General features: G+C 34.0%; 1 protein-coding gene across 1 annotated transcript; it reads right to left on the bottom strand.

The window, feature by feature from the left end:
• Positions 1–975: 975 nt before the first annotated feature.
• LOC124944494 (DNA-directed RNA polymerase V subunit 1) lies at positions 976–16,657 on the bottom strand. Its single transcript, XM_047484753.1, has 20 exons — positions 16,569–16,657; positions 16,132–16,187; positions 15,701–15,807; positions 15,394–15,520; positions 15,180–15,295; positions 14,869–14,916; positions 13,762–13,929; positions 11,968–12,126; positions 11,734–11,889; positions 8,789–10,510; positions 8,532–8,707; positions 7,632–7,707; positions 7,427–7,551; positions 6,205–6,353; positions 5,765–6,039; positions 4,505–4,678; positions 4,277–4,417; positions 2,272–4,163; positions 1,758–1,866; positions 976–1,650 (listed from the first exon to the last, which is right to left on the bottom strand). The coding sequence occupies exons 3-20, from the start codon at positions 15,779–15,781 to the stop codon at positions 1,255–1,257; spliced, it is 6,090 nt and encodes a 2,029-aa protein (XP_047340709.1). The 5' UTR covers positions 15,782–15,807; positions 16,132–16,187; positions 16,569–16,657; the 3' UTR covers positions 976–1,254.
• Positions 16,658–17,999: the final 1,342 nt, after the last annotated feature.

Raw genomic sequence — 17,999 nt, 5'->3', positions numbered from 1 at the left:
TTTACAATATAAATAATGTCAAAATTAAAACAAATTAATCTAATTATCAAAAAAACTCATGATTGTCATAGAAAGATTACCACCTAATACACATAAAACACTTTAAATTTATGACAACAGATTAAGTATGTATCTTTCTATTTCTGTCCAACAACAAATATTGCATCATCCACCCGACCAAGATGTTGATTCATTGGGACATTGGTAAACATGGATTAAATTATCATTTTTTTTTCTTTTTTGATTCAATTGTTAGAATAATTTTTTTTTGAGATAATTTCATTTTAAAACAGTTTATCTCGTCAGTTTTATAATAATTTTTTATTATCAATACTTGAACTGATTGATGAAATTGTTCTTTTTAGTCACGTGTTCAAACTTATTCATGTTGTATCATTAAAAATAGTTTATAATAACTTTACTAGTAACATTTTAACTATAATTTGTTTTTTTCAAATCATTTTATCATTAATTGAATGCTTTATGTGTCTTTTTTTATAACATGAATAATGTTAAAATCAAAAGTAACTAATAAATGGTATAATCTAATTAAAACTTTGAAATTTTTTGAACTTTTAACTATTTAAAATGTGAAGTACGGCTTGAATTCTTTAAAAGATGTTTAATGTTTAAAATAATCAAAAAAAATATAATTATTTTTTAAACTTTACAAACCTAATAAATTAATTAAAATGATATATTAAAATAGAAGTCCCTTCTTAAAAATCTAACACCATAACACAATTTAAAGTTCTAATTTCTTTAATAAAAACAATTCAAATTCAAAACTCTTTTAAATAGATCTAAAATTAGTCTAAATATGGGTTTTGGAGGGCTAACCAACTTGTTAAACTCGAAAACTCAAATAATTTGTGCTCATTACACTTTATTTAAGAAATATATAAAACGATATAATGTGAATTAGTATTAAGCATCTAATGTACACAAACAAACAGACAAAAAAGCAGAAAATTGGGACAAATTAATTATAATAATAGAAAAATTAAAGGGAAATAAAGAGTTAGCACACTCATCTGCTTGCTTCATCTATACAAGAATTCAAAATGACAGATGATGGTGAGGTGGGTGGCCTCTTCTTTTGTTTGCCAAATTAGTTTTGATCCAAAAACAAAATTAAAATAGTTATAAGGGTTACTTTCTGACAACAAAATCAAAAGAATCAGAAAATGCCCACCCAATACCAAACACTTCAAACTACCACTACCACTATCCTAGGATTTCGTATTACCTCCACTATTTATCGGTGGTTGCCGGAGTAGAAGGCTGGTCTTCACTATCACCGCCTCCTCCACCACTACCACCACCTACACCGCCACTACCACCACCTACACCGCCACTACCACCACCTACACCGCCACTACCACCAATCCCAACAGCACCACCACCAATCCCAGCAGCACCACCACCAATCCCAGCAGCACCACCACCAATCCCAACAGCACGGGGAGGACGATTAGGCTGCGGTTTATTTATTACGAAATACTTTTTAATGAAACCCTCCGCCACCTCAGGGCATTTGACTTTGACGTAATTCTCTAGACATTTTCTGTAAGAGAAGTCTTCCTTGCGTCCATCAGTAGTTACTACGTACAAGCATCTCGTTTCAGTGAACTTCTCATGCTTGTTCACCTATCCCCCACCCCCAAAAAAATCATACATATTATTAGTATGTATCAACCAAATAACATTCATACCATTTGGAAACAATTTCATATTTTCAGTATGTATTGACTTACCATGATAAAGTCGATTCCAGACCCCGCCTTAATATCTTTATCTGGATGATGTTGAAAGACGTTCTCTAGAATGAAAGATTGATCATCCGCTGGCAGAGGCTCGGCATCACTGTACATCAGTTGGAAAATATAAGTAAAAATTATAAGACATCATCACTACTATTGCTTGCTTTCTTGAATTAACTAATCATTAATAATAAACTAATGCAACATTCAATCATCTAGCCACCACCATATTCTCACAGCATTAACACCCCCAACCAACATACAATCGTCAAATAGTAGCATTTTTATTTTCCAGACATTTCATCAATTGTCCAAGGGAAGTGAAGGGAATGATTCATTAACCATTACTTTCTATTCTTCTTGTTACAAAAAAAATTAAAGCCAACAATTTGAACCTCTACAGTGGAACTAAAGCTGTAGCAATTTTACTAAACAATCATTTATTTATCTATAAAATTAAGGAGAAATTCAAATGTATCCAATAATAGTGAGTAGAAGAAGTAATTACCAGGATTGTGACATTATTCTTTTGATTGATCGCAACTTCTGTTCCATTTCCGAGAGGATATCCTGCTCTTCCGTGGTAAACATATCCAACCGCTGACGGGTTGCAGTGAGAAGGCCATCAGCTATTCTTCTCCTATCTGGTACTGAACTATTATTGTTATTATTATTAGGGGAATTCCATCCACGAGAGTTCTCTCCAAAGTCATTCTTGGCAGAAAACTGCTTTTGGCCCCACTGAACCTGTGCACCATTTCCAACTTTTGGAGAAGAACCCCAACCATCTGTGCGTCCTCCTAACTCACTGTTCTCCATGTCAGAACTCTCCAGCTGAGATTTTGGTTCAGCAGCAACTGCATTCCAGGCGTTTGACTGACTCTTCTCCTCTGTGTTTGCCTTAAATGACCAATTGCTCTGCTTTCCAGCTCCCACATCTGATTTACTGCTCCCAGACCAATTGGTCTGCTTTCCAGCCCCCGAATCTGATTTACCACTCCCAGACCAATTGGTCTGCTTTCCAGCTCCTGAATCTGACCAATTGGTCTGCTTTCCAGCTCCTGAATCTGACCAATTGGTCTGCTTTCCAGCTCCCGAATCTGACCAATTGGTCTGCTTGCCAGCTCCTGAATCTGACCAAATGGTCTGCTTTCCAGCTCCCGAATCTGACCAATTGGTCTGCTTTCCAGCTCCCGAATCTGACCAATTGGCCTGCTTTCCAGCTCCCGAATCTGACCAATTGGTCTGCTTTCCAGCTCCCGAATCTGACCAATTGGTCTGCTTTCCAGCTCCCGAATCTGACCAATTGGTCTGCTTTCCAGCTCCCGAATCTGATTTAGCACTCCCAGACCAACTGCTTTGCTTTCCAGCTCCCGAATCTGATTTAGCACTCCCAGACCAATTGCTTTGCTTTCCAGATCCCCAATCTGATTTACCGCTCCCAGACCAACTGCTTTGCTTTTCAGCTCCCCAATCTGATTTTTCCACGCCTTTAGGAGACATGGATGGAATCTCTTGTGCTCCTTTATGAGACTCGGATGGGGTATCTTCTGATTGAGTTTTTTCCTTACTCCAAGCAGACCAACTGCTTTGTTTTGGTGGTGAAATGGACGAAGGGAGGTCCTCTGAAGGAGTTTTACTGCTTCCCCAACCTGACACGCTGCTTTGCTTGCCAGCTGTTGAATCTAATTTACCGCTACCAGACCAACTGCTTTGCTTCGGTGGTGGCATTGATGAATGGAGGTCTTCTGAATGAGTTGTACTTTTTCCCCAACCAGACACACTACTTTCTTTGCCAGCTTTCGAATCCGATTTAGCGCTACCAGACCAACCGCTTCCACTATCAGCCATTTCTTTACCACGATCTGTTTGTTGCTGATGTTCACCCTCATGGCTTAACGAGTCCCAAGTACACAACGTTTTTGATGGGGTCTCAGGTTCTCCTATATTAGACATGGATGAATTATCTTCTTCCGAAGTTTTGTTCTTAACCAAACCAGAAGAAGTGAGGTCTTCTGAATGAGTTCCCCAGTTGGACCAACCACCTTTTTCCGTTGGATTTACATCCGTCCCTACTTTTTCAGTTGCTACATCCCACCCACCTTTATCAGTTGTGACACCCCACCCACCAGATGAGGATGAAACTTTTTCCCATTTAGACTCAAGTAGATTATCCCCATCTTCCAGACGTTCTACATCGCATGAAAGCTCACAAGCATCATCAAAAATTGGTTTTTCATTGGTATGCTGTGGAGATAACTCCCACTCCTTGTCCTCCATCTCGAAATCGTCAATATCAGCTCCAAGACATGTGGTGTCTGCTTTCTCCTCTTTCAGGTTATTTCTAACAAGGTAGAGAAAGTCATACACATTGCTTCCTTTTTCTTGACTCATTTCAACCTAACCAAAAGGTAAAAACATGAAATCTAACATTATCCTGAATTATAGAGCATATCAGAGAAGTGTTAAAAAACAGAATTATCCAAAAATATGTACTATGTCAAATTTGATACCTCTCTAGTGTCCCAAAGAATGTCAAATCGGGATCCTGTTCCTACAGCAACATGTTTACCCCATGAGCATGACCCAACAACACTACTGAGGGAATCAACATGGCACTTCTCAGCAGCTCTTTGAAAGCATCTTTTAGGAGTCTATAGTGTATGTAGGGAAATATATCAGCAAGTTACACCAACACTTTCATACTTTTTAATAATATTACAATTGAAAAATCTACTTACATATAATGTTGCCTCTGTAAATGGAATTTGGAGATTTAGAGATTGGGACAATGATTTTATTCCACCCGCATTGAAACCAATCATATTCCCCGCACAAGTCATACTATTGGCCAACAGAATAAGATGGTCAATAAGCACACCCTTTGCAACCTTGGAAACGGAGGTTGAGAGCCGCTGTGATGTTAGATCTCAAAGGTCAGTCAGTCGTTTATAGGCAATAACAATAACATGAGAAATTATTATGGTGTAACATCCACTTGTAGAATTCCTTATGACAAGTAAAGAGATTGTTTTAAATTTCACATGCAGCTTGACAAATTAAACATCTAATACATAGCAAAAGTGAAAAACTAAAGCCTTAACATTCCAAACAATAAACACAAATATAAGAAAAAAAAATCAGTGTCTTAATGGTTACTTCAGACATAAGCATCCAAAACATAAGAACAAAAATAAAGGGCAGCCTCAAAGAACCACAAAATATGCACTAGTGCCATTATTTTGAGAAAAAGAATTCACAATGAGATGTAGGTTCAAAGCACCTTTTCTACCTTGCATGGTAGACATGTTTAATATTATAAGTATCATGAAAATGTTGAATTCTAAAAATGACACATGTTTAATATGTATATCATGATAATGTTGAACTCTAAAGATGACAACATTTCTTGTTCAGTAAAAGCATGATACAATTTGAAAACACTTCATATGAAACTCCTTTGTAATAACAATATTCAAAGATTAAATTTCAAAAGAATTTACTGAGATTAAAGATGAGAAAATAGTCCGTGGATTGCATACTTTCTATAAGATTCACTTGACATTAAAGTGATACGAGACAAAGATTACGGTTTAGAAGGAAACGGGGCTGGTCAATTAGAATTAGATAATTATTATATTATTAGCCGATTAGGATGACTATGATTGACTTTTATGTTATCTGATTTATCAGTATTTGATTTCTATTATGATTGTGCTTTAGTTCTATAAATATATGAATATCAAAAGTTTCATCTTTATTCTCTAAGTCTCGTATTAATTCAACCCTAAAAATTGGTATCTATAAATAAATAAACAGTTAAACTTACAGCATAATATATGCAATGTAACACAAAAAAATATTGCGTGTATTAATCAGTTACTCCGTATAAATCAATTGATGCTAAGAGCATACTTCGCCAACAATTTGATATTACGGAGCTCCTCTAATCAACTGTGCATCAATTGTTCAAAAACTAATCCATAAGAACGAAGGGATACCTGAACAGTTTGCTCAAACGCACACGAAATTCCAAGTAGTTCCTGTACTTGTTTTATTGCGTATGGTACCGTCCGACTAGTGTCAATAAGATGTATAATCGGAAGACAGGTATCCAATACAATCCTCCACCCATCTCCGGATTGCTTGACTGCCTCCTTCTCTAAAATGACATCAATGGCTAACTCACCTTTTTGATTATTGTTTGGGTTTGGTATCCAGCTATTTGTCTCAGGACTAATCCAAACAATTTTTGCTTTGCAAACCCGGGGGTCACCTGTCAAATTCAGGGACCCAAATCAGAAAGATCAGTCAAAGAACCTCTAAAATTCATAGCATCAGAGAATTAGACAAATTATAGGAGATTTCAATGAGGATTAGAAACTCAAACTACCACTATGTATAATTCTAGAAGACTGAATATTTAAAATAAAAATACCACCTTTTACTATCGTCCCAAGTATAACAGGGCAAACTGTATCTGCAAGAATACAAGACGTCCTTTCAAGATGAATGTCAATTGCATCAGGCCAAAAGAACTTCAAACAAGGCACACCCACATCACAAGCTTGTCCACAAGAGCAACAATCGCTAAAAGAAAGTAAAACATGTAACATAAGTCAAATGACATGAAACATGGAGCAGTATTACATTGTCAATTTTTATGTAATGTGCATAGTCTATCGAGTTATGATAAGTCAAGTAAATCAAACAATAAGAAGAGAATTACTCAATTGATTAATAATAATTCTACTCACAGTGACTGGAATCAGAAACATATGGAATAGTGAAACAACATATTTACAGTTCACCAAACCAGAAAAATGTGCATTCTAGCAATTCCCCGTGTTACTGGGTTTTGCAAGCTATTGATGTTCAGCCAGAGAATCGAGTTCTCTTCTGCATATATCACTGGTGAGCAAACATCCAAAGTTAAATTTACCATGAGACCGACATGCAATCATCAATTTATTGCGGTTTCTCTATGGAGGCAAGGCTCCCTATTAGGGATGAGTTATACATCCTGTCATTTCAGCAGTACAGATTTTGAATGAAATTTGAGTAAGGAATGACCAACCATTTAGGAACATTTCCCACACATAATTTGACATGTTTTATGTACTAGTCAAAAATGTGTGCATTTAACATTTTTTTAGTTAAATCGTTGAATAAATATCATACTAACATTATATAAAGATAATAATACTATTAGTAAAAAATTACAGATATTCACCTAATCTGATTTTTAACAAATATTAAAGGCCAATTAGTACAAAATTTGGCAGAGATATTAAAATAATAAAAGCTATGTATCCTTAGTTAGATTATAGAAATGTAATACAAATAAAATACATTTTTATTCAACTCAATGTACTACTATACTATTGTCTATTCTTGCAATGATTTTAGAATACATCATACTATATTTATTCCTCTTCATTGAAACAAATGAATTGAGTTTATTGACAGCTGCATATTATGTTATACAACAAAAATATGTATTTGTGCTTGGAAAATTAGATTTAAGCTTTTGGATGTTCAACCTTTGAATAATAACTAATAAGTATACAAAATTATCTCTGATAATTTATGGTTGGTTCTGCAAAAATTTGAGCTGAAAGTACTTCCTAAGATAATCAAATTTGAAAAGTATAGAGAGAAACCTGACAGAGAACTTTATTCTCTTGAAAAGATAGCCGACATTTTTCTTTTTGCGGAACTTACTGATGGTCTCTTCACATTTCTCAAGAATCGTATTCATATCTAGGTTTAAGTCATTCAATGTCATCTGTAGAGTAAATAAAGGGAAAAGAAGCTTTAGCAATGAACACGTGCGACTGTCAAATAAATGATTTTTTTGTTAATGACCTTATTGAGATGAATATGACCAACAAGATTTGCATTGAATTCAGGACATTCATGCTCAATTGGCTGACCTGGGTACCTGTAGAAGACAACCCCAAATTCCCATCACTACAAAGCACATATCATGTCTATCTAAATACTGAACAAGAAAATTTAATAGGACGAAAACAATAAAAAGTATAACACTGAAGTTAAAAAATCTAAGGAATAGCAGTGACTAAGAACTTGATAGACTGAAAAATCAAAATGCCGATTCTTCTTTATTTTTGAGGTCAAAATTCATTCGTAAGAGAAGACAGAAAGGGTAAGATCATTGCGCATATGTGTTGGATACCAACAAAGAAATTAGAAGAAACGTATTCCCACATGCAGATACTCAACATTTAAGACCAATATATACAAATTTACAGCGGGATACTATGTATCCCTTGCATATGATCATTAAGATCATATGATATTTTTAAAAGGAACATATGAAGCTTTCATGGTTGATTAATATACTAATACCAATCAAAGTTTAAAAGAATGAGAATTACAAGATGAAGTATGTATGATATTATCTATCCATATATAGGAAAGGGAAAGTCCACTTTAACTTTTCAGTGACATGCTAGAATGATATACTTTTTCTAACCAAATACACCAATGATCGCAGTTTCATAAGTAGCTTCTAATTTAACAAAATTTAAATTCTATAAGAACTCTAAGTATCACATGGAGAAATGTAAAATAACAGAAAAGAACTTTATCATGGGAATCATGATAAATTAACCTAATAAAAACATTTAAGAAGAAGCAACAGCCAAATGGAGAAACTACCAATACAAGTAATATCAATAAAGCACTACACATAAGTGAAAAATGATAGAGGTCAACATAAAAAATAGTCCAGAAAAGACGCACTCTATTAGCAACTCATCTGCAGTATCTTTCAGGCTGACTTTAGATAAATAGTTCTTCACAGCATAGGCTGTATTTTCTTTGCAATAGCTTCTACCACAAGTGCAGTCATTCAAGTATAAAATCACCCGCCTATCAGAAACATCATTCTTGAAATTTACTTTGCAAAGCATGATCTCCTGAAAGAAATTTAAAATTAGATATATTTTGCCTCACAAGCAGGCCATCAAGCAAAAGAAAACCATGACAGAGTTACTAACTTTCATCATCTCCCATGAGGAATTGCTACCAGGAGATGAGTCAAGAACTGCCTTGTATGCAGGATTTGACATGGCAGTTGCTGCCAAAACACCAACTGGTTCCCCAGCAGCCACAGTGTTCAGTGGCTCAGCACCATATTCAAATTGAAGGACAGAATTGCTGCAGACATTCCGTACAGTCCCATCATAGCATATTACAACATCACGTAAAATGGCCATCAAATTCTTGAATAAGGTTCCAGGTTCTGAAAGTCCTCTAGATGAACGGACAATCACTTCTCTAGCAGAGATTGAATGAACCATCTCCTGAAATGGGTCCAATCCATAGAATAGTCCGTTTCTGACCAACCCATATTCCTCGGAAGGATATTTATCACAAAAGGGGTATTTCTTTTGAAAAAGAGATGCCATATCATCCACCAAGTTAACTGTGTAGAATTTTCCTATAGCAGAAAGTTGCATCCCCATGAAACCAATCTGCTGGACAACTTTGTTTATGGAAGATTCACTTTTTGCATCAATCAGAGTACCTATTGCTGAGGATTTTATGATGAAATTAATGAAAGGGGCTTTCAGAGTATGCAGTTGACTCTCTACTTGTAGTTCCATCAGATCATTACGAGCTGATCTCAACATGAGTAACAAAGGTGCAATGCACTGAATATTATTTTGACCATTTTCAGTAACCAATTTAGAAATAGAATAATCTTCCAAAGTAACACTAAAACCTTCAGAAAACATGTTTTCCATCAGTAAAGGCTGCAAGGAGTTAAAGAATTTCAACACTTCTTGTGGACCCTTCTCAAAAAAAATAGATGTCACCATATCATTCATGATTGACATTATCTTTTCCCTACTAAAGTCAAGATTGACAATGTTACTGCAACGGATAAGATGTCTTTCTCCAGAACAGTCAAAGCAATTAGGTAGAGCCATCTGTAATAACTGTAAAGCAGTCCAATTAGGACCAGACGTAGAAGGCCTCAATAAAGCTGGATCCGGCAAGGAATTTGAAACAAACATAGCTAATTGTTGTGCAGACACTTTATTGAAGAAGCATTTCCCAAACATGAGCTTCAGGGACAGCATAGAATCTGATGACAATTGCAAGTTAAGGTTCCCAGTGTGAGAGCTAAGCAATTGCTTTTCAACAGAAAATAGCTCTACAACCTCAGCTTTTGCAGCAAGCGATTGCGGATAAAATAAATGGACACAGTCACCATCAAAGTCTGCACTCAAAGGCCCACATATAAGAGGATTAATCTTGACAGTATGGTCTTCATGGACATATACAGAGAGAGCTTGAAGAGAATGTTTATGGGTAGTAGGTGGCCTATTGATGAATACAATATCCCCATCCATAATCCGCCTATGAATCACCTGGCCAGGTCTTAAAAATGTGTGCCCCTTTGTACCCTCCTTAAGAGAGTAGGAAGACAATCCATCTTTGTAGGTCAAACATAAATTCTTGTCAACCAGCTTCTGCAAATATTGCATGTTATGTTGAGTCACTCTCTCCTCAAATGTTATCTTTTGAGCAATCTCAAATGGTAACCCAATTTCATGCACCCCTTTGTAAGCATCACCCGTAATAACACTTCGTGAAGAGAATCCACTGCCCTTTCTAATAAATAGCGTCTTCATCTTCTCAAGCCATGCTTTAGTAGACGAGTTATTCAGTTCTTTTGTGATACCAAACCGACCATCAATATCACGGGTTGGCTAGTGAAAAAATAAATGAGAAGCATAATCAGTTAATACCAATGCTAATTCATTTTAGTCTAGCAATAAAAACACCAAAGATCTAATAGCATCAAAAGAAATGACTATCATATATTACAAGCGAGATCCATCCAAACACCTGAAATGTTTTTCTAATGCATCAAGTATAAAGCGGTCATCTAAAGAAAAGCAAGAGTTGATGAGCTGGAAGAAAACGGCATATTGGACCCAGATGGAAAGATAAGGCTCTCCAGAACAGGTCCTGATCCTCATACAGTTCTCATTTTTTGACAAATTTCCAATGTTGGAAAACTGAATAAGATAGGTTTTGCAGTACAACATCGAGCCAGTCAACCACTTTTTTCTTTCATTCTCTTTCTAACAGTAGCTCATGGGGTTTTATTATCGTCATAATTTATATCACTTGTTCTGGGGCACATTTAGAACTTTTTGAGCTGTCTGACTGACTGAGAAAGAATTAAGAAGAGCTGGATAAAACTGTCTTCCAGTGATATATAACTAATTGCTCCAAGTTTGATATTGTTCAAAAAGAAAGTGGACAGGATCCTCAAGCTAAATAAATCTACTTAGACAACTTTTACAGTTTAGTTTCATATCATATATCTGCCAGCATGGAGCAGTTTCAGATGAGTAGAATATTGTGTTTCTTCCTGAGACTCATATTTACTTGTGGTTAGTCATTTACTTCAGCCAGTTGGTTTTGTTTGGCCACATGTTCATAAAAGAATTTATCTAGCTTTTATCCTACCAAGAAAAAGGAAAATAGTTCATATGCACAGATACACAATATTCCTCTAATTAAAGATATGATTCACTATCATAGCAAATAATATATAGCAATGGAACTGCAGAAATTAAAGGGAAGATTGTGCAAGTTTTAGTACCCAGGTATTTCCTTAAGTACGTGGTTTTCTGACTTAGGATGTAAGGTTCATAGAAACATGGAATCCTGATTTGGTGATTACAGATACTTATTACATGTGAATTTAAATAAATTTAGTAAGTAAATAATCTAGAATGCGGTCTCCGCAACACCGGGGATTATAATCTAAAATAACTAATTCTTCCAATATTATCTACAGGAACCAACACATGTCAAGCTATTGTGATGTTGAGCATTTAGCTTGAAGAATAATAAAATAAGTCAGCAGTCAATGTTCAACCGGTAGCAAAGTAAAGACCATATCAGGGACGTTGAGTACCTTGCCAGCACCCCTAACTTGAAGATATCGTTCTACAGCTGCTTGCAACTCATTAGCCTCAACTTCATGAGATTCGAAATTTGGTGACCCAGATCGTGAACTTTTAATCACTTCAACTTGTTTCAAAACTTTTTTAAGCATGGTGGTGGAAAGATCCTGGAAAAGACAATTAAGAATTATGCATTCGAACTTAAGAAACTCAAGAGAGAAACAAGATCAGCAAGATTGCCTAACTGAAGACATGATACTGATCCCATCAGATACGTCAGGGACAGACAAGCAATTTGGAGGGACAGGCAGATATTGCAATATGTATCCATCCTGAGGGAAATATCCCTTGATAGAAAGCTTTTTTGTTGTCTGTGGCGAAAGCTTCTTCAGCATCTCCAACACCTAAGCATTACAAGGAAGTGTGAATAAATAGAGGAAACTGATAAGTGTAATCTTAGTATTGGGGTGGGTATTGGCATAGTTGTAAAAATACTAGACTATGTTATAGAGGAAGTTAGAGAGAATAAGTATAGAAAGTATAAAGTTAGCCAAAAAATGAGTGATATTTGAAGTTAGAAGAATTTGTATGAAGACTTGTTAGCTCAGTGATGGAACACAAGAACTTGTGTCCTTAAGGTCATGGGTTTGAGTCTTCATACTCAACTTACGAGGATGTCTACAACTATAAACCAATGGATGATGTTCAAATAATCTAATAGAAATATATAAGCAAATAATTTCATTGTTCAATGAATTATAATAATATAATAATATTAAAGACGATCAAGAATATACATCCATTATCTCTATCATTTTAACACAGTTGGCATGAAATTACAATAAAAATTGAAGTATAAGAAATTAGAAACAACCTTATAACCCATTAAGATATTCTTTTTACCCCAAGGCAGTTTCTGCCAAAATGATTGCACATGACACAACTTCTATTTACTCAAAAGAACAATGAAGAAATCAATTACATGTCAAACTCTTGAAACAACTATCAAAGAGAGATCAAAAGAATATAAGTTGCAACAGCAACAACCTCCTTCAAATATCACTCATTGGTTCAGGTCAGATGGGAACATCCAATGTTGTTTGTACCATCCAAACTACTAGTAACAACATGAAATCTTTTGTTTTTATATATCCCAACATAATAAGATACATGACACTGAATATTGTGAAAATCGTCATGAATAACAAACAGCCTCAGGGAACAGCTCTATATGCTGCTTAATCTTCAAATTCCACAAAAGAAAAATAAATCATCAAAAGCCCTGACGGTTTCAAGTAACTATGCAGAAACAAACAGAAGGAGCAATAAAAATATGATAACCTTCTACAAGTAGCCACAGTATGTGTACAAATGATAAGGAGCTTACCAAAGTAAACAAAGTATTAACAATACATGCATCAAGAGACTAAAAAAGAAGTCTTCCATCCATTTGCAACCAATGTAAGAACTCCAAAAAAGGAAATACAGGAATTCCAACAATCGTCTTTCCAGGAAGAATCACAGTAGCTTATACAAGATATCTTAAGCAGTAACATCAGAAAAACATTGAGTATCATGTAGGAACACTATCTAGAGCAGATTTTAAGGAGGTCACGTTGAAGAATATTTAAATCAATGTGCTCGTTTTCTGATTAAGAATAAGATGTGGAGCATAGGTGTGCTCTACTATAGAAACGTGTAGTATTTTGAGGAGTTGATAAAAGATACCAGGGATAATAGAATAAAAGCAGAGTTACAGAGTGATGATGAGACTCATAAGGCTCACGTAAACTGGGATGACCTTTTTTTACTACAGTGCTATGAAAAATGGGATGAGGGAGCAAACCTAAAAATGTCAAACAGGATACCATAGCAGAGTGGTGTAGAGTGAACACAACAATGAAATAAATTATTGTTAAAATTTATAAACAAAGAGATAGCATGCATATTCCAAATCATTACTCCTCATTGAAAGACTGTAATATCTGGAATCCTTCAAGTATATGAGATAATTTGAAAAGACAACATCAAACACACACCTCTGAAGGAAGGAGAGGCCGAGTAAAGTTATCTCCATATCGATAACCATATTTTGCCAAGAAGTTCCAAAATCCCTCTCTGAATTTTGACCTGGATGACAATTTCAACTCCAGGTATGAGGCCCCATCGGTGGTTTTGACATCGTTAATAGCAATTTGAGAAGCCTCCTTCAAAAAAGAAAGATGTAAAATCAAATAATTATTGCAGATTAAAAGCACACTGTATAATTTAACATATACATACATTGCATGGATTAGTTTCAGAGATCAAAAAATCACATTACTGATGCACCTACTACCTTATGACTTCACACAACTAAAACAACACTAAATCATATACGCTTTAGGTTCTTTGCCTCAAGTTTTCACTGATAAAAGATGTTACAAGACCATTAACTAAAAGAGAAAACGAAGAAGTCGAAGTTGCAATAAGAACCATCATACTTTCCACCACAATGTCATTCTTCTAAAGCTAGCTATGAGTACTCATCTGAACTCAAAATTTACAAATTAACTGGGTTCTGCTATAAAAAAATCTTTATTTTGTTGAGCTCAATTCATGAGCCAACAGCTATATATGACAACATCGTTAAAAGCCAAGAAGATATCAGACAATATGTATTTCAGACCAGCTGTATGTAATCATAGACTTGTAAATAGACATAAAATCAAATAAACCCAGAAGGGAATAATAAATCTGGTTAAAAATATTGTAGCAATATAAGAACATCTCCTAATCTCATAAGTAAATGGGTCCTCCTTTCCACACACATAACAAGTTACATTCCCACTTAAAGTAGTAATTGTTTGTGTCCGTTCTTTTACTTCAATAACATACTTAATTATGCTTATTCTAAAATACTGTCTATTGTTTGCTCAAGTCAAACACCACTAGTGATGTTGTTATCTCCGATGGTTCGTTTGGACTAAGTTTCAGATGGAACTTTTCCCTTTAGTTTTTACGTAGAAAAAAAAAATAGTAGTTATTTTTTCATTATCCACAGTTAACAAACTTTCTAGTAAAATTCAAAACAAGAAAAAAAACATAGAAATTTAAAACTGCAAATAAAAATAATCACATGATATTTCCAATTGTTCAATGTTTACCTCACAACAAGAGGACAAAGTTCTTTCTAGTACACCAATGTTCTTAACCTGAAACAAAAGCATTAAAGGTTGATGTAAGTAGATGAAAAGAAAAATATAGGATTATATGAACTTCAACAGTAGTAATAAACAATGTAAACATATGCAGGAAAAGCACATTCAAAAAAGATGATAGAGTGAAATCAATTTCTATCATCATACTTCAAAACTAAGGAATAAAGATGGAAAAATAAAAAACAACTCAATTAAATGATATAATCTAGAGAAAATTATGGAAGTGACAACATAGTTAAGGTGAACCCACTGATCACCTTTCTGTTCTTCATTTTCAGGCATTTGAGGCATAATAGGCTCAGCAACCTTTTCAATTCACCGATGTGTGAAGGATGGTATATAGGAATTGGCAATTCAATGAACCCAAAGTGTCCTGAAACATCAATGAAATAGGTCTCCTTAGCATTTATAATTTGCAAGTGTGAAGTATTCACAGTTCTCAATCGGTAAGGAAGAACAAAAGCCAAATACCTTCACAGCTACCCGGTTCCCCAGCACCACAAGATTCACATTTTCCAGCTTCCAAGGGCAAACCAAGGAAAGGATTTCCCAGCTGACTAATATGACTAATTGGGAAATCGCTACTCGAAGATGTGCACTAGCAAAAGAAGATTAATATCCATTCATAGGTAAAACAGTAAGTCAGTAAACAGTAATCAAACATCCAAAAATCCATTCATCCTGTTAGGCATTAGATTAAGAACCTTTTATAACCATATTCACTTTATAATCACACAACAAAAGTGAAAACAAAGGAGAAACAAGCCTCTAAACTTACAACTTCCTGACGAGTTGCCAAACTAAATTTGATTCCAGTTATTCTCCCATCCCAAACAATTGGTGAAGGGATTTCTTCCATCCTTCACACAAAAGCGAACCAAAAGGCTGAACAGAAAAACAATAATGAGAAAACATACATAAACAAATGAGATACTGAGCTACTCCTTGACAGAATTTCAGATTCCAATTACCAAAAACAAGAGATGTATGCATTGTCGAATGGAGAGTTAAATCTGTCATGTTACTTTTCTTGATGATAGTTGTACATATTATATAAGCAAAATATCATAGTATGATTATGAGTGACCAATAAAACAAATAAACTGTTGTTCTCGGTATAACCAAATTCAACTTAAGAAATAGGCGTGTTAAAAGCTTATAATACTCAGTTTTACTGTAAAATAAAACAAATAAAGGCCTAATACTTACATAACAGTGAATCAAACCAAATTCCAGCAGATCAATTCTGGATAAACTTCCCTAAACTGCACGGAAATGCAAGAGAAACAAACATCGTGTTAAATCCTTAGTTACAGACAGCCGAATCGACATGCAAAAAGATATACTAATCGCATTCATACGACTTATGAGTAAACTATCTCATAAATGGACATAAACAATGAAAAATGGAAAATAAATGTCAGCCTCATGCGAATAACAAGTTTTCTAGATGAAAAAACATATGACAAAGGTCGAAACAAAACATCGATGACCTCAGAATCAAGAAGACTAACCCTAGTTCTAGCAAATGTAATGTAGCTACTAGAGAATGTCAGAGAAATCGACGAGATCAAGACAGAACATGAAGCGGTGGCGAAAGAAAAGAGAAGAAAACATGACATGTATTTGTAAGCCTAAAACCTTACTTTTACTATGTAGTATGTGCTGCTAAGAGTAGAGTGAGAGAGAGCGCCAACGGGAGAGAGACTGAAAATGGGTTTTTGAGGTTTCATGGGTTTTATTTTTATTTTTATTTAACTTCATTTTTACTATGAATTTCTTCATTTTTTTTTTCTTTTTCTTTTTTTTTGGTTTTCTTAAATTATAATAGCTTCCTTTGTAAGCAAGGTCTTGTTTTCAATAAAATTTATGAACTTTGGAATTTCTACTAAATTAAGGAGATCTCGAAACTAAATAGTTATAACAAGTTTCTTATAAGATTACTCTTTTTTTAAACATTGAATATTTTACAAACAAATTTACTTTATTACTATTCGAATAATTTAAAAGATCATTAACAAAATAACGATATCTTTGGGTTCTTTTAACGAGATTCAAAAGGGATTCTAGAATCTAATTAGACTAATTCTTATGGGTTAAGTACGTAGTCCGCAAAAACACATTACAGACTCGAACGGACTCGAACTTATAACCTTAATGAGAATGAAAATATTCACGTTTATGTGATCCAATTTATTTATGAAGAGAACCCATTAGAATTTAGAACTATGATTATTTTATTGAATTTGTATTTTTATCTTATCATAACAATTTTTTTTATTAATAACCACTTCCTAAAAATAATACATTACAATTATTTTCATTTTATGGTATTTTTTTTACTTTGTTGACATAAACACATAATCTCAAAAATCAAATTTATAATTTTAATTGATTTAGAGAGAAAAATAATATTTAATGAAAAAAATGTACAATTCATAACTTCAAAATAAATTTATATTTTGTTAAATATATCTTCTTAAAATTATATGTTATCGTCTTAATCTATCTTATTATTTGTATGTAACGATATTTTAAGATTGTTTTAGATTTAAAGATAAATTTGTTTAACTACACTAAGATGATTTTAGAAAAATAATTTGCTTTTCAATTTGCTACTAATAATAAAAAGAAATAAGAATAAAATCACCTCTAGAAAACAAATATATCCACAAAATAATGTTATCATAATCACCTTGGCAAAGAAGTAATGTAGATATTTTTATTTTTATTTTTATTTTAGATCAATTCATGCTCTTTTTCCTTCTTCAAAAGTTATAATCTCATGGTTACATTCTTCTTTCTTAATTTGTGTCATGTTTTATTCTTTAACCACATATCTCAACTTAAGTTTTTTTTAATTCCTTTAAGAACAATCATTGTACCACCAACTAATTTTGGAAGAATGTAACTTGTTAGTGCATAGAAAATTGTCTGATCAAACTACTATGATACTTTTTATACACACAAGTTATGTATATAAAAAAAATAAACAACTTATTAGAGATGCTAATGAGTACCCGAAAATTTGATACCCGTGAGTATTTTCCGATCTTGGTTGAATCCATGTAGTTACA

Source organism: Impatiens glandulifera, chromosome 7 (genome assembly GCF_907164915.1).
Source record: "Impatiens glandulifera chromosome 7, dImpGla2.1, whole genome shotgun sequence".
Classification (NCBI taxonomy): Eukaryota; Viridiplantae; Streptophyta; class Magnoliopsida; order Ericales; family Balsaminaceae; genus Impatiens; species Impatiens glandulifera.
This window is presented reverse-complemented; position numbering and strand designations above follow the sequence as displayed.

What these genes read in the sequence shown, in the direction of transcription:
- LOC124944494 (XM_047484753.1), bottom strand. Translation starts at nt 15,781, where the DNA reads ATGGAAGAAATCCCTTCACCAATTGTTTGGGATGGGAGAATAACTGGA. An exon ending in TGGCAACTCGTCAGGAAGTT is followed by an intron (nt 15,521 to 15,700) that starts GTAAGTTTAGAG and finishes TTCTTTTGCTAG; the next exon opens with TGCACATCTTCGAGTAGCGA. An exon ending in GGAACCGGGTAGCTGTGAAG is followed by an intron (nt 15,296 to 15,393) that starts GTATTTGGCTTT and finishes TTGATGTTTCAG; the next exon opens with GACACTTTGGGTTCATTGAA.